General features: G+C 44.0%; 1 protein-coding gene and 1 long non-coding RNA gene across 24 annotated transcripts in view; one reads left to right on the top strand and one right to left on the bottom strand.

Moving 5' to 3' along the window:
* Positions 1–2,012: 2,012 nt before the first annotated feature.
* Positions 2,013–26,622, bottom strand: part of TCF7 (transcription factor 7) — a 117,921-nt gene continuing 93,311 nt past the window's right edge. For 4 of the 23 annotated variants that reach the window (XM_083488148.1, XM_083488144.1, XM_083488133.1 and 1 more), the window contains 5 exons: positions 24,877–24,984; positions 16,421–16,513; positions 11,664–11,712; positions 9,962–10,034; positions 2,013–7,144 (listed from right to left, as the gene is read on the bottom strand). In XM_083488148.1, coding sequence (XP_083344274.1) covers positions 6,826–7,144; positions 9,962–10,034; positions 11,664–11,712; positions 16,421–16,513; positions 24,877–24,984 — 642 coding nt within the window. In that variant the 3' untranslated portion in view covers positions 2,013–6,825. Of the gene's footprint in view, positions 7,168–9,692; positions 11,713–16,420; positions 16,514–24,876; positions 24,985–26,622 lie in introns of those variants that run through there. The other 19 variants (XR_014522208.1, XR_014522210.1, XR_014522211.1 and 16 more) reach the window with 13 other exon arrangements.
* Positions 11,711–13,630, top strand: LOC310699763. Its single transcript, XR_014522224.1, has 2 exons — positions 11,711–12,452; positions 12,832–13,630. It is a non-coding gene; the product is annotated as an uncharacterized lncRNA (long non-coding RNA).

The raw sequence follows: 26,622 nt of genomic DNA, 5'->3' as shown, positions 1-26,622 counted from the left end.
TGACCTTTGAATGTTCTATACAGAATAAGATACCTGGAGTTAAATGAGGCAGTTAAAATTGAAACATGCATAGCAACCAATGTGCATATTGCTCCACAACTTCACAAGCTGTTAACATGAAATGATTGTATACTTGATAGTGCCAGCTGCTATCTTCAGAAGAAACAGTCGGGAGGGGGAGGGGGAAAGGGGCTGCAAAAGATGGGCTTCAGTTACCAGTACATGAATGCTGAAATATTCTTCAAGTAGTCTTCTTGCTTAAACCCAACCCCAGTGGTTTATCAAAACATCTCCGTTCCTAGTCTTCTATGCCTATAACCCTGTGTCTTTTAAAGTAATCAAACTGCATATGCTCACTTTTCATTTTCCAGGATCAAGTCTCCAATTCTACTTGCTCAACCAATGAGTCCAGCACTGGATTGCATGAAAAAGTCCAATATTCTACCATTTCTAATTACTGGGATCTACCTCAGGGTGGGGATGGTTGTCTTTTGTGGAAGTCTATGGGAAGGAAGGAACTCAAATGTTCCCATGGCTCATGATGATGTTGCTCAAGATGCATGGGTTTTGGAAAGAACCAGCAGTTCCAGGTTAAGGTTAACCCTGGGTCTTGTGAGCATGGCAAGGGGAAAATATGTCAGACAGGGACTGGGGTCAGGGAAATACTTGACACTTCTCATTCGCCTAGAGTTTCTGGCAAGGTCACTGCTCTTGTCATCCAGATAGTTGTGGTGGAAGGGAGATCTTGAACCCAGAAGCGCAAGAATTGGGCAGTTATCAGAATTCCCAGTGAGGGTTTCAAACACACTTGTTGTCTTCTAGCAGGGGATAATGTCAAACGTTCCAGCACTTATACTCTCCCTTCAGAATTTGAGAGCAAAGGCCACAACTAATCCCCTATCCAGGTTGTGTCTCTTTGAAATTATCCTATAATACGCAATGCAGTGAGTACCTTCTATCCCTTCACTGTTGTCTCATTAAAGAAGTGAGCTACTTCTCTGCATTGTTATCTGTAAACATTGGAGGGGAGGGGTAAAGAATTGACTAACCAGAGAGTCAAGAAGGTAAGATGATAGAAAACCTGCCTTTGACATGTTGGCAGCATCTCCCTTTAACCTCTAAAGGACTCTGTTGTGCAGAGAGTGGGATTAAGCCAGACATTTTCAGTGTTTCTAGTTCCAGTTAGTGTTGCCGCCTTCTCTTTGGTTGTGAAGAACTTTGATGCCAGTGTGGGTCAGAGAGCATCTAAAAGCCTGGCCATGCAAAGTACTTTCGGATGGTTATGGAGCAAACAATAAATTTGCTCCAGCAGGCTAAAGAATGCCCTTTGTACTCTTGTGATATTTGAAGTAGAAAAAAGTCTACTTGCTGTTGACTGAAGATGATCTATTTGGTATACTGCCTGCTGAAAGCATTCTGCAAGGCTAGAAGGGCACAGTTCTGAATATGCTGGGTAGCCTGCACTTTGAGAAAGAGTAGTGTGTGGGGTTTGTTTTCTAGCTTAACCTGAGAAGGTGAATACTGTGAAATAGTCACATTAAAATAGTTGCAACTTTGGTCATAAGAGGTGTGCTTAACATTATTATTTTGTGGACTTTGGATTGTGGCTGTTAACACATATTGCTCTTAAGGATAATGCCTTGGCATACTGTTGTTTTAAATTAAGTTCCAGGAATTTAATTCAGCTAACTCATTGCATGGGTAGAACAATTTCCACTTGTGCAAAAGAATGTCTCTGCACTTCCCCAGAGACAGTTTGAAGGGCATGTGTGGCGGCAGGGAGGAGAGATTCCACTCATGCGATGACTTAGTTGGATGCAATCCTTAATTACTACTGCTGAAAAAGGTCTACATCACCATTGTTAAGCAATTGTGTGTTTGCCCCCTTAACGAGACCATGCATCGTTGTAGGCTGACTTTCTTTACTCAGTCTGATCCCATACTTAGAGAGCAGTGATACATCTGGGCAAGATAGAGAAGGTATACCAAGCAAGGGAGCACATAACAGTCCATTTTGTAGAATTATAGTCTCCAGTTGCCTGTTTTTGAATGGGCAATCTGGTAGATTACTTTATTTATAAAGCCATAAACAAATCTTGAACATAAGCCAAAAAATACAAGCTCAAAGTAAAAAAAAAATTACAACAGATGATAGCTGAGAGAGCTGCTGCAGAATTTTTTTCCTGCTACATACATACAGTGGTTTTAAATGATTTGTTGAAGTGGTCTTTCCATGACTTGTACATTCAAACAGGCTTCAGGAAATCAAATATGTGATTAAAGAACTGAAATTGTCATATATGAATTATAGACTCAAGAATAAAACATGAAGGGTAAAGCTTTCATTAAAAAAACATATAAATTGTATTGACACACAAGACTTCATATAGCATTTCTAAAGATCTACTTTTTGGCATTTAAGTGACTTTTTTGGGAATCTGTTACTTGCTGTATGGAATATGGATAGTTTGTGCCTTTTGGTAATCCATCATTGTAAACAGTTGCTAAAAACAATGCAGTTGTTCCTAGTTTCATAAATGTTAATCTGCATGCTTATCAACACATTCAGCTCCATTTTTATTAAGTAGCTATGTACACCTAATGGCCCTGAATCTGTACGTATACTGAGATGCAAATCTGCTTGGGCTGTTGTTGCATAGGCAAGGGGACTACACAGAATTTCAGAGTAGATGGGACAGATTTTTTTCTGGAAGGAGAGAAATGTGGCACTAGTTCTTTTGCACAGTCATTAAATTGACTTGTGAGATAGGACTCTCTATCTTCCCTACTGCTACCTTTCGTTCAGTTCTCAGGTTGCTCGAATGAAAGCAATGCAAGAAATATGAAATCCAATCTACCCTTCCTCCTTCTGATATATTTCTTTATAGACCTTTTCCCGACAGGGCTCAAGGCAGCTTACATATAAAAATGAGAAGCGTTAAAAACATAGAAAATGCCATTGTTGAACCACTCCCCAAACTGGGACACAATAACTTACATTTAATGTATTTATTTGTATTTGTTTTATGAAAAAAAGAAAAGGACTAGCATATGATGAAGGCTTGAAATATGTATGCTGTTTGCGGCTGAATGAAAAGTGGAATTGTCAATGTGTTTCAGCAGGGGTGCACTCCTTAATCCACACCAAATTTAAGTCTAAATCCGAGGTATGTATTGTTGAATATATTTCTAATATCAAATTGCTAGGTGGCCTTTCACATACATCTTCTCTACCACTTCCCTGCCATGTTGTGGGGAAAATTCAGGACAAGTGTAGAGTATTTATTACGTGTACAAAAGAAAGTTTCTTACAAGAAAATTGCACTGACTGCAGTTGCAAACTGGTAAATCCTTTTTGCATTGGTAGAATATCTCCTATTTTAAATTTGTTTCCAAAGCAAAATGTTGGATATATTTTCCCCAAATTTGGAGAAGCAAACACTGCTTTGAATTGGAGGAACCATTGAAAATAATCCCAGCGTGGTCATCTGCTGCAGCCACTGTCTTTATAAAAGATATTTAAATTTTCTGATACATTCTCTTACAGATATTGGAGGAAAAGCCTGTCCAGCTCTTTCACTGATTAAAAAGCTCATGATAACAGATGCCTCATGAGGTTCACAGATCTTTTCACTAGATAAGGATGACACACTTTTTCTCAGGGATAAGAGGACTCCCCCAAATATGACTCCCCCATATTGCAAACCGTTTGAGATTTTGTGCCTTTGCTGCAAAATCATATTTTCAAGTAACTTTTTTTCTTCAAGTAATACAACTGAGTGTAATGCAGCTGCTACCTAGATTTGGGCCTTAGATTTCACAGTTTCTCCTTTAGTAGTTGGGTAGGAACATACCAGCTTTTAACTAATGATGATTTTAGCCTATGTTGTGTGTGTATACGCATGCATGTATGTACAAGAGGAAAGGCTTTGCCAGTACAGTAAGGGCAGTGGTGTGCACATATTTTGTATATTAAAAAATAACAGGAAAACCTTAACATTTTTTAAAAATAAGAAATCATGATTGTGTGTGGTATATAAATATTTAACCAGAAAATATACTCTCATATACATACTATATTGATCTCAGAAAAATTGAGAGTGAAATTAATTCAGGGTGCAGAGATGGGAGGAAATCGAGAATATTTCAGTTATATAAATGGAACATGTCCACATTACCACATAACACACAAGGGCTTTTTAGATGTGTGCCTCTTTGTGCCAGTGTACTTGTGCTTGCAAAGTTCCACTACAATTAAGCAACATTTTTAAAGATTGTCTAGGAATAGGTTTTGGAATACTGCAAAAAAAGAAAAAGAAAAAGGGAGGGGGTATACTAGTGCAAACAAGCTTTATATACTGTAGAGCTTATTCCAATATGTAGAAAAATAGTTTAGGCCTTTACGTATTTGCTTTAAATACAAAAATAGATTGGATATTAAAACGGTGCATTCTGGTTATACCGCTGCAATAATTCCAATACTGTGCTTTGTGTTCAAAATGCTGCAGGTGAAAAGAAGAGACTTCCTGGTTGTGTTAGTGCGCACTTTTTTTTCAAACAGCAAAGACAGGTTTGCTAAAAAAAAAAATGGGAACAACAGTATTTTAGTGAGGTTAATGTGAATATGACTCATGTGACCTAGGTTTTTAAGGCTGTAATCATATATCACCATTATGCTAGTTGAATTCTCAGTGTAGACTTCCGCTAGTGGGACTAGTTAGTTGAATCTGGCCCATATGTTGAGTATCTGGAAGTCGTTTATTTTGGCAAGAAATCTTTTATGTTTGGATTCAGTTTTACCAAATGGTTAAATCGTTTTGGCAACTTTCTGCCCATGATATCAGTAATGGTGCCAGTTTGGTCAGGCTAGAGAAGAAGTTACAGGAGGAAAAGTGAACATGAGTTTAAGGTTTGCCTTCATTATATTTGTCACTCCTGCCTGAGGCTACATACCTTTTCAGCTTCATTTGATGCTTTTGAGTTGAATGGGGAGCATCTCTTGTGTGGTTCAGCTTTGTGTCCACACACTGGAGTAGGTGCTTGCATGCCCCTTGTATACAAGTGGGTTTATATTAAAACTTGCTGAAGTATAACTGTGAAGGACATAGGACTCATTGCAAAGTGAGAGAATAATACCACCTGCAAATTTTAGCTATTCCATAGTATGCATTTTCCAATCCTTTCTCCAAGAGGCCACTGTTCCTTTCTGCAGTATTTTAATACACATGGCATTCTGTGTGTGTTTGGGTCCTCCAAGAAAAATAACACACAGGATGTTGCTTGACTGGTATTAGGGCTAATAAGCAGCCATCTTTGCCTAGCACTGGGAATGCAATGGGGGCAGGGAGCACATAGCTCCCAAATATCATTTTTTAAATTAAAGATTGCACAATAGGCTGAGGTGTTTGAGCAACTAATGCAATGGGACTAGGTTTTACGGCTCTCTGACAGAAATTGTATCGCATACTATTTCTAACAAGCAGGGCTTACATTGCTAAATTCGTAATATATTCCATGATCTGTGTAACAGTGTTTAGTACAGAGTGAGAAAATTCAGCAACATCAGGATCCCTGCATACTTTTCTAGTCCTTAATGGCTGTCAGCAAAGGCTTAACAATGTGTGGTGGCTTAGTCTCGGTAAGTTTTTAGAAGACCAAAAATGTGCTTAGTAAAATTTATAGTGATGCTGTATGTGTCTAGCTTTTCAGTGCCTTTTATCACTCCTTGGCCTGTCCCAATGACTAGCAGATACAGAATAAATCATGCAAAATAAGCATTTATGAATTTTACGTAGTTAATGCACATTGCAGAGCTCAGTGTCATAGCAGAAAATATTTTTGTTTTTTGTTTGGAATGCAGTAGAATGCCGCTTTTTTTTTTTTTTTTGCAGCTGCAATCCATTGCTGTAATTTACAAAAGCTACAATATGCCGTTAGGGAGATGTTCAAAAATACAACATTATTGTTTAGAAAGTGAAAGATGCCTGTGATAAAAGCAAAGCATGGCCATAATAAATGCACACTAAGTTTGTACAGAAACAAAACCAAAAACCCTGCAGAAAGATCCGTTTTCCAGAGTGTATATAGTGAATAGAAATGGGGCAATAAAAGAATTGTAACTTATTGTTTAAAGGTAGTGACAAGAAAATAATACTTGACAGTTAAAACTTTAAAGGAGCCAGTGCATGCTTCCTTTATCATTTGATAAGTATTCGTTTTCAAGCAGTGGGTATCTCCTCCAAAATGTATTAAGAATACTTTCACCTGGAATCAACATTTCCCCTCACAAGATGAGGTATAATAATTTATTCCATATATTCTCATGCCAGACAGGTCAGCTACTTTACATTGCCCCTGTCAAGCAACTAGGCTTGTGTAAAACAAAACCACACTGTTCTTTCAGCTGCTTTGGCATACCAGTGTCATATCTACAAGAGGACTATGATTGAAATGCAAATCTTTGAACGGTAAGAAAGAAAAGAATGCCTAACATTTAGCACCGCTTAGCTACTTTTAAAAATCTGGATGTCCTATTTCAGTTTTAGCTGGTTTGGTAGACAAAGAAATTCTCAAGTTACTGACCAGAACGGAGTTTTATGTCCTTGTTCCTACTTCTGAAGAGAGACACCGTGTGTCCTTACTTACATTATAAAAAGCACTTTCAGTGCTCCAATGTTTTCCAATTATTGACAGCTTTCTCCTGACTTTGAGACTGCCATTTGATGGCATGGTAGGCTTGTCTCTGGCAGCTTCCACAGGTAGTGAAACCACTCATCAAAGTGCCTGATGAATTTGCCGGCCTTGCTGGTCACTGCTGCATGAGTACTACGTTCCTATTGATAGGACACTGTACCCTGAGGATTCGCTGGGTGCTACAGATGTTTGAGACACTGCTGAGCATTTAGAAGTGAGTCCTGATGTGCTTGTAGCAGTTTTGATACACGTAGATGCAGGGAAAGGACTGGCTTGGTTTTGGTGTGTGAAATCAGCAGGGGCAGCAAGCTTGTCTGAAGTAAAAGCAGTGGATATGCACTGCAGCACATCCAAGGGGGAGGGAGGGGAATCTATAGCACTTCCATCGGAAGAAACTGGGCTGGCACAGCGTCCTTCTCCTTGTAGGTACCGAATGCACTTCTTTTTCCTCCTAAGAACAGTGAAGAGAGTTATCTGTAAATAAAGGGTGAATTTACAGGGTCATATTCTTAAAATGATAGAGTGACAGCAGTCATTACAGTCATTTCTCTGCAGCACACAGCAAAGGCTGGATGAGTGGTGGGGGAAATACATGTTTATTCTTGTCAGCTCTCTGCTGCACACTCTTGCATCAGAAGCATTTTTCTAAAATACACCGACAATTTGCAGTGTTTACCACTGGGTGGCAGTGTAACTATGGTGCTGCAGCCTGTTTCAGAGTGGACAAAAGTGGAAGCAGATTAGTCTTCTGTGGCATCAGCATACTTGTAAAGGGAGATCAGCAGGTTCTAAGCGTTCTGCTTACGAGTAGCAGCAAAGAAATGGAAAAATTGCAGATGTGAAAAGTTTGGTGTGATCAATTGTATTTGCCATCACTTGCAAAATGCCATGTGAATGCAGCGTGAGGATTTTCCATGACTGAAGAAGTTGGAAAGCTACTGCGCACATCAGCTTCTTATCTTGCTTGCATGAAATAGTGTGCTGCTTTGTTAGAAAGATGGGTCAAATGGTCATTCCAGAATGACCTTCCCAAAGGGATGTGGCCCTCAAAGACAATGACAGAACTGGGGAGAGGGGAAATTAAGTAAAATGTATGGGGGTCAAGGAATATGAATGGGAAGGAATAAATGCTATTGATTATTTTTGTCTATTTACCCCACTCCATCTCTTGACAGAATATTTGCATGTAAACATGCCCCACTTGAATTGCATAGATGATCAAGTCACAAATCACTCTTACCAATTGTTGCAGTTCTACATATCTCTAGGGTGGAGCACCAGCGTGATAATGTGAAAAAAGTCTCTCTGTGCGTGCATGTGTATGTACACATCACAAATCAGTTAGCCTAGGTACTAAAACCAGCAACCAAATATTATGAGACCAGCCAACAGCAGGTGTCATATGTGTGCAGAGAGCCCTGCTTTCTGTTCCCTGTTGCATAGAAGCCCTCAAACTAGGCCCATTGGTGCAGGTATATCCCATACTCCAAACCTGTCTTCCCTATCACCAGCTACCCTGTGGTCTGCTATATGAATAAAATATAGCAGACTTGCACAGAGGTGGCCATGGCCTGCAAATAACTATTAATAATAATTTTATTATTTACAGCGGCGTAGCGTGAGTTGTCAGCACCCGGGGCAATGCAAGTAATTTGCGCCCCCTAACCCGGGGCAAGGCAAGTAATTTGCGCCCCCCCAACCCCTAACCTGCGAGTTGCCGCGCAAACAACGCTGCTTGCCCGGAGGAGGATGGAGGCAGAAGCAGCCGCCGCCTGTGGCTGGGCCGAGGGGATGGCGGCGTCGGCAGGGTGCAGAGGCTGCCCGTGCCCGGCCAGGCGTCGGTGGCGGCGTCGGCGCTGCTGCAGCGGCTGCTCCTCCTGCGAGCAGTGAGCGGAGCGCAGCCACAGCGACGGCGGGGGGCGTGCGCGCTAGGGCGCAAGGCTGGCGGCGGGGAGCCCGGCGGAGGAAGCAACTTGTCCCTTCCCTCTGGACTCGCGCCCCCCCCCAGATGTTGCGCCCGGTGCGGTCGGCACCCCTGGCACCCCCCACGCTACGCCACTGATTATTTATACCCGCCCATCTGGATAGGTTTCCCTAGCCACTCTGTGCGGCTTACAACATATATAAGGAATATGTCCCCTTGACCCTAATACTCTGCTGGTGGTGTAAGGAAGGCCCCAGCTCATTTGCTTCTGGACTAATCAGTGCTGCACAAAAGCAAAGGGAGTGTTCATTAATTAATGCAAATCATTTTCTTGCATTTTGAAAGGAAAGCTATTAAGACTGGCATTAGTTATGCTGCTGGGTGGGAATCAGAAGTCTAGTCTTGTGAGTTGACCTTTTAAATTGCTTTGCATAATTTTAGGCTGAAATTCAATACAGAGCCTGCTAGTAAAAGATGACAAGCCACTTAATGGTTAATGAGAATAACTGGATCACCAACTTTTATTAGATAGTGGCTGGAGACTACCAGTTCTTCCTGTAACAAATGCTGTGTTCTGTGGGTAGGTGTGAACAGCAAAGAACTGGATACACAGTGGCTGCAATGCCCCTTCTATACTGGCCCTCTTCAGACAACCAATTTTCTCTTCACTGAAGTCTCCTGATAAGAGAACAGGACTCCACCCTTTAATGAGAGAAAATGGATGATGGTGATGGCACAAAGGCACATGGGAAGGTTGTTGAGAGCAGGTTTTTGGACCTTGTGATTTATAAATCTAGAAAAACTTATTTTGAAGGGCTGAAAACCACAATATTGGAAAGCATCTCAACAGGTGATCTAATCTAAACCTCCGTCAGTGCAGGAAATTCCCAACTCCAGATTCCCGGCTATGTGGTCATCCAGACCTTGCCAGTGTGATACCCATAAAGGAAGATCTTGCAAGTGTGAAGGTATGTGGAGTCCATGCTACAAGGGAGAAATGAATGCCAACTTTGACCCTTCCTGTTATGTAAAAAAAACAGACATCTGTCTGCACTGGAAGAAACTTGCTTCTGAGTAGACATACATAGGATTGCATGGTTAAGATTCCCCCCCCCCCTCCCCGGCATTGTACTTTCCCATCTCAGAAGTAGAAAGCTTTTGGAAGCATCACTCATAAACAGTTTAAATCCATGGAAAACCTAGGCAGGCCATAAGGAGCGCCATTAGTAGTGTTAGGGGCAAGGGCAGCTGCAGAAAAGGGGCATGAAAAATAAAATTTGCACAGCAAAGAACAACCGGCATGGTAAGCAACAAGCTAAGAAAGCAAAGATATCCAATACACACCTGCACGGTCCACACCAGTCCATTTGTTGGTTGAGACCAAAGCGAGCTCTGCATTTCTTAGGAGAAGCAGGATCTGAGGAAGGAGCATGCGTGGTGGAGAATGGGCAAGGCAGAGGCACAAACAGCAGCAAGAGCAGGAGGCAGAGGAAGAAGAAAAGATGCAGCATCAATTTAGCAGCTGGAGACAAAACTAAACAGGCCACATCAACCCAGTTTCTGCTGGAAGCAGCATCTCTTCAGGAAACAAAGCAGGTTTAGGCAAATACCAAAACTAACCTCACACGGGAGGTCCAAGAATGCAGTGACTGGGAGAACAGTGGCATTAGCTACCCCTCCCAGTTTGGTGTCATTTGCAAATTTGACAAACAACCCCTCTATTCCTTCATCCAAGTCATTTATAAAGATGTTGAACATCGACAAGCCCAGGACAAGTGCAGCACCCCACTTGTCCTCTTTTCCCAGAATGATGAGGAACCATGAGTGAGAACTCTTTGGGTTCGGTCAATCAACCAGCTACAAATCCACCTAACAGCTACCTCACCCAACCCACATCTTACCGGCTTCCCCGCAAGAATATCATGGGGGACTTAGTCAAAAGCCTTGCTGAAATCAAGATACGCTGTTTCCACAGCATTCCCCTTATCCACCAAGCTTGTAACTCCATTTAAAAAAAGAAAAAAGATTAGTATTGCATGACTTGCTTTTGAGAAATCCATGCTGGGTCTTAGTAATCCCCGCATTCTTTTCTAAGTGCTCACAGACTGTTAAATTATCTGTTCTAGGACATTCCTGGTATGTCAAGTTGACTGGTTAGTAGTTACCCGGGCCTTCTTTTTCCCACTTTTTGAAGATGGGGGCCAACATTTGCCCACCTCTAGTCCACAGGGACCTCACCTGTTCTATCTGTAGCTAGCTGTTCCCTTACCATCTCCTCTTCTATCCAAAGCACTGCTTGTGCAGTTGGTCTTTCTCCCACTCTGTGCTCCCCCTAACTTTGTTCTAGGAGTTCCCCTCAATCCTATGGAGCAGATTTGGGGAGAGTGTGCATGGGGGTGGGGGTTTGTATTTCACAAGTGGAAATGCTTGCGCTGATGAGATGTTTTAGCCTGATAGCTCCCAAAGATATGATGTGTAAGACTCTGTGGGTTAGGATTCTGCCTGCCCTAGAAATCTAGTTTATGGCAAAATAGTCCCTTCTTGGATAACAGGTTAAGAATTTGCTACTGTATTGCATTTTAAAGACCTTTTGCTTTCTGCATCTTTGCAGAGAACTAGGTGATTGGGAAACTACAACGGTAACAACCATAAAAGTTAATGGCAAGAGGAGGGGGCTAAATTTGATGTGTCAAAATGCAACTAGGAATGAGCTGAATAGTATTCCTTTTCTCTGAGGCTAATGTCAGAGGAGAGCAGACAGGAGAGACAATTGCAGATAGCAGCAAAGCTAGAAGAAATAGCAGTTAGGTCTCATATGAAAATGAAACACAGATTAAAGTTTATAAGCACAGATAGCAACCCAGTCTACAGATGAAATGGAGGTAGTATTAGCATAGATATGGATTACCCCAGTCACATTAAGCCACAGATGCAAATCCAAAGGAAGATTATAGCTATTGTTCAGCTGCCTCAACTAATCCCCTACCAACATAAACAAAGCGTTGGTTACCAGATAATGTACTGGAGTTTGCGCCAGTGGATTTACCTGAGTTGGAGTCTTGCTGCTTTTCTCTTGTTCGTCTTTTCTTTTTCCCCTAGAATCAAAGAGAGAGAGAAAAGGGAGGGGGGAGAACACAAATCATAAGTGAACAAATACAGGCATATGTTTCCAGAGGGAATTAGGGGGTTGTGGCCAAGGCTCCTACTTTCATCCCTTCCAAACTGCCTGCTTCATTTCTGATCATGATGGATTCTTGCTAATCTAGACCCCTTGTATGGTGTGCAATTGGCAATTGCAGGTAGCACCCTCCCCCTAGTGGTCAAAATATGCTCTACAGGCAGTCAGGGACATGTTGTTTAAAAGGTACATCATTTTTACACAAATGCTTCTTCACACTGAAAGAAAACCACAAATGAGATGGATCCACCTATTGCTTTGAATTCTTAATTCAGAAGTAACCCCTCATTAACTCATACTGCAGCATTCTGCCCAGCTGGCTGAGAGTGGCACCAGCTTGGTAGAGCTTTTGACAGTCTGCCATTTCCAGACCTACATTTTGCAAGCAACAGTTTAGCTGATTTGGGAGAGGAGCCCCTGGGACCTATAGATGTAAAAGAAGGAAAAGCTACGATTACAGTTAAAAGCAAGAAACCTCTCTCTGTGTGTACACATACATACATACATACACCCACCCTTCCCAACATCAGCTAGTATTGGATGTTACTTGGGAACTCTCCCCCCCCCCCCAAGACTGGTTAGCTATTTATTATGGCTACTTTTTACATCAACAATTCATGTGATTTATGCTGTGGCTGAAATTAACATATGCTAAAGGCAGATTTGTAGGGATGCGGGTGGCGCTGTGAGTAAAACCTCAGCGCCTAGGACTTGCCGATCGTCAGGTCGGCGGTTCGAATCCCCGCGGCGGGGTGCGCTCCAGTTGCTCGGTCCCAGCGTCTGCTAACCTAGCAGTTCGAAAGCACCCCCGGGTGCAAGTAGATAAATAGGGACCGCTTACTAGCGGGAAGGCAAACGGCGTTTCCATGTGCTGCGCTGGCTTGCCAGATGCAGCTTGTCACGCTGGCCATGTGACCCGGAAGTGTCTTTGGACAGCGCTGGCCCCCGGCCTCTTAAGCGAGATGGGCGCACAACCCCAGAGTCTGGCAAGACTGGCCCGTACGGGCAGGGGTACCTTTACCTTTACCTTATAAAGGCAGATTGCAAATATAAAAAGAGGTCAAAATAGAGAGCATGGGGAGGCCAGGGACCCTCCTCATAAATGGCACTGCCCCACCATACTGGTAGTTTATTCATTAAATTTTCATGCCATCCTTTACAGTACACACACACACACACACACACACACACAAAAATCCCAAACTGCACTCTTGCTCATTGTCTCTGATAAAATACTTCTCTCAGATATTATGGTCCCTGACCATAGCTGGAACAAATTGGTATGAATCCAGTCCCCTTTTCATGCCTACCTGCACATAGATTGTCTCTGGCTTACATTTTGAAATACCAGATAGACTGCCACTCTTCCCCACAGCTAAGATATATTGAGCTCATAGATGAGGATTGTGCCACAGTCTTTCCTGTGTCCCAAAGTGTCAGAAAAAAGTGTGCTGCCACCACGGTGCAATGACCTGGTTTAAGGAGCAAACCTAACTTTCTTTATGCACACACACCAGCCATCTGAACAAAGACCAGCTGCATTTTGTGCATACATGAAGGAATGTATTTCCAGCAAAAGGTTGCTGTGCATGGGTGGAATAAAGTGGACAGTGATCTCATTTTCAGCAGGCTTGCAGCCTGCACACAGTTACTTTCTCAATGAAAAATGTCTCTTTTTAAAATGTCTTTTAAGCGGGGGGAGAAATTGGACCGTATTTCAGGAACAGCACATGGAACATCATAGTTAAAAATGAGCTTTGGTCACCAAAGCAACTTTCCTTGAATGAAGAATAATGTCAAAGTAACTATTACAAATAAAAGTGAGATCAACCTAAGGTCTGTTTTTCATTATTCACATCTTTCTAGCACCAGCATTTGTGATGTCTTCATGCTAGTCTCAGATTTTTCTTGGGTACAGAAACTGCACTCACTAGCAGCTTGAAAAGTGCATAGTATTTGCAAGCTTGGACAGCCCAGTTCCAGTCCTATTTCATTCAGAAGGAAGTCCCTCAAGAGGACACACTCGCTGTTGTAAACATGTTGAGGACTGCAGCTTTTTTGTTTTCACTTCCAGAGACGAGATTGCAAACATGGAGCACAACAAAGCCTTTTCCATTTTAAGTTCAAACAGTGTTTAAACATGTTTGTCATTAGCGAGGCACAAAAACCGCTTCGCTGATGAAAGCAGGCAAAATCAAACCAGATTGTCTTTCCTTACACTCCTCTCCACATAGTATTGATTTTGCTTGCATTGGGAGGCCTACATTATTACGCAGCTGCCCAACACTACAATTAAAACATAATGCTGGTGGCAGTTACTGTCTTACAAGCTCTGTGCCAGTGTCGGCTGTAAGATGGAAACATGTTTTAAATCCATGTGTATGGTTTTGAGAAACTCTTGAGTTGCCACATACAGTTTTTGGACTGCCTCTCCAATGCTGAAAAATCAACTCCAACATTCTAAGACAGCTAGTGGTGGTATCCTTATGGACATTTCCCATTGGAATGGCCGTGGGGTTTTGCATATCTGAATGCTTCCCTACATCGAATGTTGCGGCACATGGAAAGCTAGCATGACAAGGAACAAGGTTCTAGCCAAGTGTTCTCTCTGATGTACGAGCTTTCTACTTGCATTTGATTTTTTATGTGCTCCTCCACTGGCCTCGAGTTCTAAAGACGGTACGGCACATTGTGCTCTAACCTGAAAGCCCAACAGCTGCTTCTCCTCTGCAAACTGGGCTAGAGGGCACCATTTGCAACAGAGGAGCTTTGGGCAGGAGAAGAGCACTTCACCCTTTCCTTCCTTGCCAGCTATCTTCTTCAGCTGCCCCTTAGCTGCAGCTGCTTTCTCCCATTTCTGTTTGCAGCAGAAACACTGGACAGGGCAAAAGCAGCTTGCTGAGTTGCAGAGGAAAACAGACTAGTGGAAAGTTAAACACCTTCCTCCTTCCAGAGCTTCTCTGTTGCAAATTGCGCCCCTCATTCTTTGCGCAGGAGAAGCGGAAGATAAAAAGCCAAGTCAGAGCTTGATGTCCTGCACCAAATAACAGGCTTAAGGAGGCCTTGACTGTTGGCAGCAGTCAAGGAAGACGGCACATCAAGCTATTTCTCCTGTGGGAACATAGGAAGCTGCCTTATACAGTACTGAGTCAGACTGTCTGCACTGACTCAGCAGCTCTGCAGGATTTGAGACAGGAGGTCTCTCCCAGCCCTACCTAGAGTTGCCAGGGATTGAATCTGGGACCGCCTGCATTCAAAGAAGGTGCTCTGCCACTGAGCCACGACCCTTCCCCTAAGAAAAGCTCAGGTCCTCCTGCCACCAGTTACCAAGAAGAACCAAAAGCCAGATTTCTAGCTGCTTTACCAGCTGCTTCCACTAGAAAGCATCAACTACCAGTAGGCGAGAGGGGAACCAGTACCAGCCTCTCCCATTAGCCTTTTTGGATTAACACAATTGCTCTGTTTACTATTGCTCTCCCTGGGGATAGGGTGGGCTACAAAACATGCATGACTCTGACAGCCTGAATAAGTTACTAGGATGGGGGGAAGGCAGAAGACCTATGGATAGACTTCTGGAGAGCCCCTCAAGGCTTCCTCCCTTTCAGTTTGGCTGAGGCAAAAAGCCAAGGTGGCTTATCCATGTACACGCCGCGTAGGAATGGAATTCAGTTAAGGAAGGGGGTTAGAATGCATGGGCTGTCACCTTAGCGCACAAGCTGACTAGCAAAAGCCACAGGTAAGACAAAATCCTGGCATGGACAGTAGTATCTTAAGAGAGGCAATATGTATGTGCAAGACACACAAACCTTCACAACCCATGATCATTACCAGATGCTGGGGACAAACAAGGGGACGGGCACTACCTTCATGCCTTGCTTGTGGGTTTCCTGGAAGGCTCTGTCTGCTGGACCAGATGGACCTTTGTTGGTTGGATCCAGAAAGAGCAACCCCATTGTTATTAAAAAAATATATTTGTGCGATGACACATCAAATCAGTAGAGTCTGCATTGTTTCCTTGTGGGATGCAAACAACCCATCCTTTGTCTACTTTGCTACACCCGATTCAAATTTAAATAAAATAATGTCCACAGCATTTGCAGCTCAGAAGGCTGATTGTGTTCAAAATGAAATTGCCACTTCAAAAAAAATGTATTTCTTGGTGGTCACCTTTGACCCTGTGCAAGGCCAATATGTTCCAGGTCATGGATGCATTGTTTTTACTGCTTTTAAAGGAAAGCCACACTGTCCAACCTGCAAACCCTCCATTTATTTGTTCAGTTCTGTGCAAGGGTTTTCACGAAACCATGATCCCAAGGGCAATGGTTTTGTTTTTGAAGCTGATGAGACATTAGCGACCTATTTGTCTAAAAAAAGGAAAGTGCTGTCATGAAGCGTCCACTCGCTTCACTGATGCACAAGCTCGCCACAAGCCCACATAGCCCACTGATTGTTCCCCTTCAACTCAACAAATTCCACAGCCAATGAGCAATTCTATGGCCATGGAAAAGCTCAGGGCTCCTGGAATTCTGCAGCCAACGCTGGGTTAGGTGGATGCATGAGTGGCAGATGGTTACAGACTCTCACTGCCGTAATGCAGAAGGACATTCGCTGCAGAATTCGCTTACCCTTGCCGCAGAAACCGGCCCCGAGGTGCTGCTGAATTCCAGGGGCCCTGAGTTAAACTTTGTGTGATCACGGGACGAAGAGCCTGAAGAAGACTGAAGAGCAAGGGGGAAAGCGTTAAAAGAGCAGCTGCGGGGAGCACTGAAACAATGCACCAAATACGTACACAAAGCACATCAGGAAGCAGATAGAAAAACAACCTAGCAGAGAGCCTATACAGAGAACAGCACCCCAACCCGGCTGATTAAAACAAGCCCTTTGTGCAGCTGAAAAGGAACCTGGGAAACTAAAAGCGCCTCGAGTCACAAAATGGCAGATGAATTTTGAAGGCCTTGGAGGGAGGAAGCAGACCTACATTTATTTTCTTTTTTTAACCATTGGGTATTTACTATTTTGGGTCACATCTGTTCTGAAAAATAGTAACAGTACTATGGGTTTACAGACAGAATAGTTGTAGCCAGCTAGCAGGTCATCCCTGCTTAGTCTTCACACACCATGAAGCCTCTTGAAAATCCTGCAGATACTTAGGAGGGGCCAAAACACACACCAAACCTCAAGTGGGCCACATCCAGCGGTGCACTTCTGGGAAGGGCTTTTGATCCAGCAGAAGCTTTTGCTAATGGAAAAGTAGAATTTTTGCTGATCTCCCCTGCAGCCTCCTCAATGTCACTGCCTGCTCCCATTCTAGAAGGAGGTGAAGGAGGCATTAAGGGCTCATCCACACTCCCACTTGTCCCATGCCTAGAAAGCACAGGTTAGAGCGCTTTCCCCCTTGCCCCACTCCTTTCCTAGGGGAAACCTGCACTTTTTATTTAAATTGGATCAAGTGTGGCCATGCACAGCTGCAGTTCATGTGCAGGATCTCCCTGTGGATTGTGAATCCATGTTGATTCCCCCACCCTCTGCTGTGCTTGGCACATTTTCCATCAGGTTGTTTTATCTCCAGAAGACTTGGAAAGTCTTCTGCTGACCAACCCTTTTAGTGAACATCACTTTTTAATAACATATAGAAAGAGTACTGGGAAATGATGCCCTTATATTTGTTCTTAATAAAACTCTACATTTTGGGACTTTAATATTTCTTTACTTACAAAAAATAAAAACAAAACACAAAGCAGCAGCCTAACAGAAATGTCTTCAAATAAGATGCGTCAATGGAGAGCTATTAGGAAAGGAAATTAGAAAAGTAGCTATAGCAACACAAGAGCAAGAGACCATGCATTAATTAAGGAAGCCTTTTAAGGCGTTTTCAGTGAGCAGAATCCAACATCACATGAGCAGACGTCTGCTAAGGCTGTTGAACTTTAGTCTTCCTCTCTTCCTCCCTGCAGCCCCCTATGAACCCTCAAAATCTGGCTGGAACATCCCCATGGGTTACAGAACCGATTTGAGGGTGTGTAGAGAGCTGCAGGGGGAAGGAAAGGAAGGTGAAGTCTCATCACACATGCAGAAGTCTGTTCAACATGCACATGGACAGAGTTAGATACAACCCCGTTATTTCACCCCTATGTCCAGGGGTGGCAACTTGAATAAAATACATGGGAAGAACAGGTAAGTGTTTGCCTTTGACCGATTAATATTCTGCAGCCTTTAAAATGTGCCTGTGGGAAGTGGGGGTTAATATTTTGCTGTTTTGTTTTACTTATTTACTTGCTTTTTATCCTGTATTTTATTCTGTGAACTGCCCTGAGATCTTATGCTGAAAGGCAGTATATAAATCCAATCAATCAATCAATCAATCAATCAATCAATCAATCAATCACATGATGCAGTGCATGCACACTACTTGAATGGCAACGTCCATCAACTTTGGGGCAAATAGTTGGCTCCTTTGCACGTGTTTGTTGTTTTCCTCAGCAATTATTAAAGAAACGCCACTCAGTCCTTTCATTGGTTCATTCACGGAATATGTGTCATCCTTTGCTTTCTCATGAGTTGCCATCACAAGCTTTGTGAACAAAGCTGGCTTGCGATTCATAGCTGCTGGTGGGGTTGCTGTTTTAGACCTGCAAACGTTTAAATGCAACTCCTTGTACTCTGCGTAAAGGTAGAAAAGCTCCTAAGTGTGGGAGTGAATTCATTTCCTGTCTGACAAGTCATATGACGGCAAGCTGACCTAAATTCTTCCTTCTCCTCCTCCTCCCTTCAGGGATAGAGCTTAACAGTCAGTGTGGGCAGGGTGGCAGAGAGATTCCCAAAGCAGCTGCTTCCTGGCTTCCAGCATATCACAATAAGCACATTTGGGCCTGGGCCTAGTCTACTCCTAAGCCTTCCCATGGACTGTTCATTTAACAGGGGAGGGAAACATGCAGTGCCCAGAAGTCAGGCAGTCACTTTCACGAACTGACTTCCTTATATTCAGCCAGCCCACATCACTGGTCTTGTTGCTCTGAGGCAGAACACTCAGTCCTTCCAGGTTAAATACTTTAACTCAGGGTCCCCCAACCTTGTTATGGCTGTGGATTCTCCAATATATGAGAAATTGGATTCTCCAATATATGAGAAATTGCCATGGGTGCCATTGCAAAATGGGCATTCACTGATGTTTTGCCGCTGCAACAAAGCAGCTCCCCAAAGCCACAGACGATAAAGTGGCGAGTCTCAGCAACAAAGCAACTTGCTCAAGAAACCTGAGTACAAGGTGGCAATCCTATGCATGCATACAGGGGAGTAAATGCCATTGAATTTTGTCCCCTTTGTCCCACATTTCACTCTGTAGTCTTTCCCAACTCTGCTAGCTGAGAAGCTTCAACTGAACATACAGTGGTGCCTCGCAAGACGAAATTAATTCGTTCCGCGAGTTTTTTCGTCTAGCGAATTTTTTGTCTTGCGAAGCACGGTGTCAGAAGTTTTGGAAAAGCTTCAAAAATCACCAAAAACCTCAAAAAAGGCTACCACACCGCGTTCTATGAGTTGCTCCTCGAAGTCAAGTCGCAACTGTATTAACGGTGTTAAGAAAAAGGAAACAAACTTGCAAGACGTTTTCGTCTTGTGAAGCAAGCCCATAGGGAAATTCGTCTTGCGAAGCAGCTCAAAAACCGCAAAACCCTTTCGTCTAGTGAGTTTTTCGTCTTGCGAGGCATTCGTCTTGCGGGGCACCACTCTATGTAGAGTTGGACAACTGAACATATGTAGAGTTCTCCCATGCAAAACTTCTTGCATGTGGCCACTTGACCTATGGGCCCCGCCAGATATCCTTTTAATTGCACATTCATGTTGGGATGGCCATACACAAACGTCTGCAAAAGTTCTGGGGGAGTAATATTATGTTGGAAGCCACACAGAGTAGTTCGGGCAACCCAGTCAGATGGATGGGGTATAAAAAATTAACAACAACAACAACAACAACAACAACAACGATGATGATGCTTCATTTTCAATCAGTGCATATCCTGTAACTTCTTGCTGAAATAACTTTCCATAGCATGAATATTCTGGGTTTCTTTTTTTAAATCCCACTTTTGCTATACGGTCCCTTCCAGACAGCAATAATTGGACGGAATTGCAGAACAAGGAAAGCATAATAAATCTACTGTAATCAACACATAGAATAATATACCCCAAATATAAGACCAGTCTAGAGGATCTCTTTGATCACCTCTCCTCTTATCCCTGGGATGAGGATTTGGGATCCCAAGCAATACACCACTACTTCACGGGCATTTTAAGGTGAACACTTAAAGGGTAATATGTTGGCCAAACTAGATGATACAAGGTAGATGTGTCTCTCAAAAATGAAAAGCAAACAGGTGAAGCTGAGCAGAGGGCCATCTATTACCTGCAAACAGGCTCCCTCCAGTGGCATAAAAATAAAAACAACAGAGAATGGGGCCAGGTTGTTGCCCAACTCCTACTCTCTGCCAGTTCCCAGAGCAGGCTATTTATAAATGAGTCTAAATAGGGAATGGTGAAAAAGTTGAAAGGAAACATCCTAGAAGAAAACCATCTGGCTAAAACACTTGAGGAAATGATATGCAAAATCCTCATTTTACATTTAGCTGGATGATTCCAGGCTAAGCTAGTTGCATATCTGCATGGAGGAAAAGATTTGAGTTCAGAAATTCTGGGGGACCCTGAGCAGATCTCTGGGTGATTTGCAATCACTGGAGCAAGGATTTCTGACTCTCAATTATTTAACAGCAACCTGACTTTTGCCACCTAAATCCGGCTGCTGAAGTAAAGGAAGCTAACCGTGTGGGTGGACTTCTCCGCAAAAGGGAATGTGAACCTGGTTCAGTTCTGGCACTGAAAACAAATTCCTAGGCTCAGAAAGTGCTCAGAAGTACCCTGTTCTTTAAGGCTAACTATATGTTTCTTGCACAGTAGCCTCCAAGCACCAGAGATCTTCCTACTCTTGCTCTAGGCTCACATGCTGTGAAACTACCACCCATGTTGGCATGCAGCTGATAGGAAGAGAATGATGCACAGGAGCCGAAGGGCCATAGCTCCGTGGTAGAGCATCTGCTTGCATGCAGGTCTCTGGTTTGGTTCCCAGCACCTCCAGGTAGACCTTGGAGAGACCCCTCTTCGCCTGTTGGTGTAGGCAATACTGAGCAAGCTGGACCAGTGGTCCGACTTGGAATAAGACAGCCGCCTATGTAAATTTGGTGATATGCTGCGCTTGTGCAGGAAGTTGGGATGTAGAACTACCTGACAATGGAGCACAAACTGCGTTTGCAGAGTGCTGAGTCTACAGGGAAGATGCATGCACACAGCCCTGCCCAGCCAACTACAGACTTTTAAACACTGCAGCTGCACTCTGGGGTGGAAAAGCGGCTCACAGAGTTGGCTAATAATAATAATAATAATAATAATAATAATAATAATAATAAGTTTTATTTATACCCGCTCATCTGGCTAGGCCTCCTCAGCCGCTCTGGGCAGCTCCCAACAGAATATTATTATTAGTAATAATAAAAAGTGGTAAAACATCAAACATTAAAAACTTCCCTAAATGTATACAGGGCTCATTGATGGGCACATGCCCCATAATTGCATGTTCATGTGCATTAACAAGTCCCAAGGAGGGTGTGGGAAGCCCTCTCTTAAAAAATTTAAAATTTCAACGCTGCCAACCAGGCATGCATCAACGAAAACAGCTTGGATGAACCTCTTTTAATGAGATATAAGCTCTCACATATGTTGTGTTGTTTTTTTTGGGGGGGGGGCAGACAGGAAGTACAGTTGCAAACTGCAACTTCCTTTCCCAGTTGTCTCTCAAATTTAAAGCAAAGAAGTGTTGGCCTGGCAGGACCATTAGAAACAGGGAGAGGCAGAGTGGTGTAGTGGTTAGAGTGTCGAGTTCATGACCCAAGAGACCAGGGTTCGAATCTCCATCTTCTGCCACAAAACTCATTGGGTGTGAAGTTGGGCCAGTCGCCAACTCCTAGCCCAAAGTACCTCAAAGGGTTGTTGTGAGGGTAATATGGAAATGGAGAGCCACGTATGAATTCCTTGGAGGAGAGGTGGGATACAAATTTGATAAATATATGATAGAATGAAGGCAAATCAATGAACTGTAGAGTTCAAAAAAGCTTGGATGATGCTGGGTTCACTCAGACAGCCTCCTAAACCCCCAAGATCTTTGGCACACATTTCAGAAAGGGAAGGGAACTATCAAATTTGAAGTATTTGCTTCAGTTCAGCTATCAGCTGACATTTGGGCAGTATTTGCTTTCTTTAAATCCTGGGCTTTTGTCACCTTCCATGGATGAGATCAGAAGAGGCAATGGAAGCAAACAGGACCTAGCAATGTGAACCTGGCAAATGCAGAGTCAGCATGAGCCAAAAGCAAACGCGGCACATGATGTTGGGGCAAGCCGTGATCAAGATGGATGGAGCAATATTAATCTCTCGCTAGGTAAGTGTATGATCATGTCAAACAAAAGTTAAGTATGACATATCACCCAAGAGAGAATACGTGTTTATTTGCATTGATATAATTAAGAGCTCTAAGACAAATATGGGTGTGGTTCTTATTATTATTAGCTGCGAGTCTCTTCTCTCTGTGCATTTTAATTTCTCTTGAGGGCCTTTTTTCTGATGACCATAAATCTAGTGCAAGCTCATATAAATTAAAAAGAAACCACTGCTTATTACCTCGCAGCTTTCCTGCCTATTTCACACTGCAAGCACCTGGAGACAGATGATAGGAAAGTGGGTATTACCATGAACTTCTAAACAGGGAGCGCAAACCCTCAAACTAAAGTGTCTCCACAGTGTAAACAGATAAATTACTAGTTATGAAACAGACCCTTAATATGCTAAGTTTCAATCAAACAAGAAACTGAATATATTGGAGTCGCACCTCATTAGCAGTTGTTGCATTTTGATTCCTTCGGCCAGCTCCAGATGTTGGGCATTTGCCGGGGGCTCAAGCCCAACGGGGAGGAGGCCACTGCCCAGACAGAACTACCTTTCCCACTTTGCAAAGAGTATCCAAAAAGATCTGATGCAGCATTAAGAGAATTCTCAGTTTTTATGTGCTGCCTCTTCAGGGTTTAGGCGGCTTACTGATGGCTGCATGGCTCAGGGCCCTCATATCCTGAAACCAACACTATTTAATATGATGACAATAATATAAACCATATTTTCCCACTACTATCTTGCCTACTACAATTTAAAGAAGTGCAAAAAGTGGAGGGGGAGAAAGAGATCAGAGGTTAATAGTTTAGGAGAAACACGTTTTTGGATGTTGTGTTTAGCTAGCAAGGAGGGAGGCATACAGAGCACAAGGGCCTCTGAGATCCATAGAAAGAGGGGAAGCAAAGAAGAAGAAGAAAAGAAGAGTTTGGACTTGAGTGGCTAACAATCTCCTTTCCCTTCCTCCCCCACAACAAACACTCTGTGAGGTGAGTGGGGCTGAGAGACTTCAAAGAAGTGTGACTGGCCCAAAGTCACCCAGCAGCTGCATGTGGAGGAGCAGAGACGTGAACCCGGTTCACCAGATTACGAGTCCACTGCTCTTAACCACTACACCACACAGGCGCAGGAAAGATGGAGGCAGAAGCACAGGGTTGGAGAAGCTGAGGCCCTCTAGATATGGTTGGACTCCCAACTCCCTTCTGCCACCAGGCATTCTTATTTCTCCCCTTCCAATATACATAGATACCCACAGCCACTCTCTATGTAAATATCAGGCATACATAACTTTATCTGGATTGCACTCTACTACATCTGGGCTAAAAAGAGCTGTTGAATAACAGCTACAGCATGACAATGTTCAATCTGCTGGAAATATTGTGATGCATTATAGTTTATTAAATTAACCCCCTAAACCCAGTAGTTTCAGAAGAGTTTACTGCAGGGACCCTCCAGCAGTGACAGAACTACATTTTGGGGGCCCTGAACCTTGAACTGTCATGGGGGCCCCTTTACCACCAGCAATAATGCCTGAGTAAGTTCTGTTATCATCTTCAATGGGGTTGTTCCGTGACAGATCACCACACCTTTATAACACCTGTGCTACTGACTCTCAAACTTTTGGATTGTTGAAATACAGACAATAAAATAACAATTTGAGTCACGCCACTCAAATTGGGTCTATTAGACCCAAAGATCAGTGTGGACTCAAGTTGCTTCTGGGCCCCCTCCAGGATTAGGGCTCTGGAGCCTAAGCTTCATTAGTTTCATAGTAGATCCACTCCTGCCCTCCAGTTAAATTTGTATCTCTACTGGTTCCTTTGAACACCTGGGTGCTAGTCTGGGAAATAGTGTGGTGACCTCCTTGAGATCGGTAGGGGTTTTCCCAACTTTTCTTTTTCTAACTGAAGTGCCTAGATCTTGGTGTTTGTGTACATCAAAAGCAGTTTGCCACGGTGTGTGGGAAGCTGATGTTAAGGTAGGGGAGAAAAGCCAGCAGCCCCACCAAACATCCAGAAGCCTAAAAGTGAAAACCTCTCAGCACTGTTGGCTGCCTTGCGTCTAATGTCAACCTGACCATCTATATATATGTCCCTGTGATCTAACCCTCTGGGAATTGCTTCTCTGAATTTGTGTCATCTGCACACTATCTGTGAGAGAATTTGCTGTAAATCATTATCTGCAAAATAAGTCTTCTTCAGGGATTTGACCTGGAGCCCTGTGGGCTAAAGTGGGTGTGGTGGGAGTGGCACATGGCTTCTCCCCCCCCCCCAAATCTGACCTTCACTTGCAAACTGTGAAAGTCTTACAAGCTTACAAGCTTCTCTGATACTGGGAATCCCGATAAGGCATTGCCCAAGCAAAGCCCCTTTCAGACCTCCATCCCAAACAAGTGAAGGTCAGGCATGGAAGGGCTGTGGGTGATGCCCATGCTCTCAGTTTCCCTTCCCACTTTTGCGATGCTTGTGCCCCTTTCCTACTTCAGCCCCTCCCACTTCAGGCTGAATGTCTGGAAAGGCACACAGTTTGAAAGGCAACATCAAAACTTCATGGACATATGATTCTTTGGAGGCCACCAGAGACCCAGAGTACTCACGTAGTTATCTCTTGCAGACCAGCCGGGGTACAGCTGCATGTGGAGCTGCCTTTCCTTGCGGGCCAGTTCATAGTACTTGGCTTGTTCCTCCCGTGACAGCGCGTGCCACTGAAACAGAAACCACAGAAAGCCGTGAGGCACCAAGAGACACCATCCCTCTGATCAGAAAAGAGCAAATGCTAAGAGTGGATACCAGACATCAGGCCCAGGGAACCTTTGCCCCTGCAGATGTTGCTGAACTGCACCTCCCACCAGCTCCAATGGCTAGGGATGATGGGAGGTGTGGCTAGCAGCACCTGGAGGGAAACAGTGCTGAGGCAGCTCACAACCACTTCTGAGAGGACCGGCAAAACCACCCTGAATCGGAAAACAGAAAGTTTCTGGAATTTTGGAAGGCAAGGGAATAATTTAATAAAGTTTCCATTGGTATCAATGGGAAATCTTTAATGTTTGTAGCCATACCAAGTGGTGGTAGTGATGGTAGTGGAGATTTTCAGGTGGGTTGCAGCTGGGGAAGAGTAGATAAAGCTCCCCCCCCATGCACTGCAGACAATTACCTGCCCCACCCCCAGAACCTTGAGCATTTTGACTGCTCAAGTAGGACAAAACTGTTTTGGGGAAATGGAGAAGCCCACATTGGACTAAACCAGTGTTTCCCAAACTTTTTTGGGCAACGGCACACCTGTTTACTGAAAAAAAATCTCGCGGCACACCACCATTAAAGCCCCGCCCCGTGACGTCAGCGCGCAGTGTCACGCCGGGAGGGACGCACGAAAGTGAAAGTTTTTTTCCCTCCCCCTTGCCGGGGAACCTCCAAGCTTTGGGGGTGGGAGGAGGCAGCAGAGCGAGGGACTGAGGGACGGCGGCAACTGAGGCGGCGGCGGCTGTTGTGGTGGTGGCGGCGATAGCGGGCGGAGGAGGGGGCGGCGGCGGGGCTTGAGGAGCCGTCGCTGGGAGTTGCTGCTGCTGTTGTTGCTGCTGCTGCCCGGACATGCCGGCCTCCTCCTCCTCCGCTGTCTCGCGCTCCTCCCTTTTGCACGCGCTGCCCCGCCGCTCGGCACCACCACCGCGGAGCCGCCCCCGGCTCGACGCGGATCCTCGCCGCCGCCGCCTCTCACCGCCCGACTCGCCCGCCTCCCTCCCACGGCACACCAGCCAATGTCTCACGGCACAGTAGTGTGCCGCGGAACACCAGTTGGGAAACACTGGACTAAACAACCATTTCTTTTTGTGGGTTTTCTCCTCCTTTGACAGTCTTTACTGTCAAAATTTAAAATCAGAGTTATAATGTAGAGTTCTTGGGATTAAATTTAAAGTTGTGTGGCTCAGTGGTTTGTGCTCACAGAAGCAAGGGAAAGTTGTATGCCAAGGTTAAGGGGGGGGGGGAGTCCAGTAAATCCACTGATCATGAACTTGGGGAACCCAGAGTCAAATCCTTGCTCAACCATAGAATCACTGAGTGGTCACTGGTAGGTCCCAAGGCCTCACTCAAAAGTTCCCCACTTACACGGTGAAAATAACTGGGACTTGTCTCACATGGTTTTGCAGACGAGTGCTTTGTGAAGTGAAAAGCACTTTACATGTTAGAAGTAATCCAGAAACAATTTTGGAGTCTTAGCTGAAAACATATTGCTGCAACTTAAATTTCCTGACAACACAGCAGCCTTGGAAAACCCCAATAATAAAATGAATTATGCTCAGTGACGTGAGGAGTGGCATACAGTCTGCCACAGGTGGCAGCGGGCT

Source organism: Podarcis liolepis (assembly GCF_965112155.1).
Source record: "Podarcis liolepis genome assembly, chromosome: 2".
In the NCBI taxonomy this organism is placed as follows: domain Eukaryota; kingdom Metazoa; phylum Chordata; class Lepidosauria; order Squamata; family Lacertidae; genus Podarcis; species Podarcis liolepis.
This window is presented reverse-complemented; position numbering and strand designations above follow the sequence as displayed.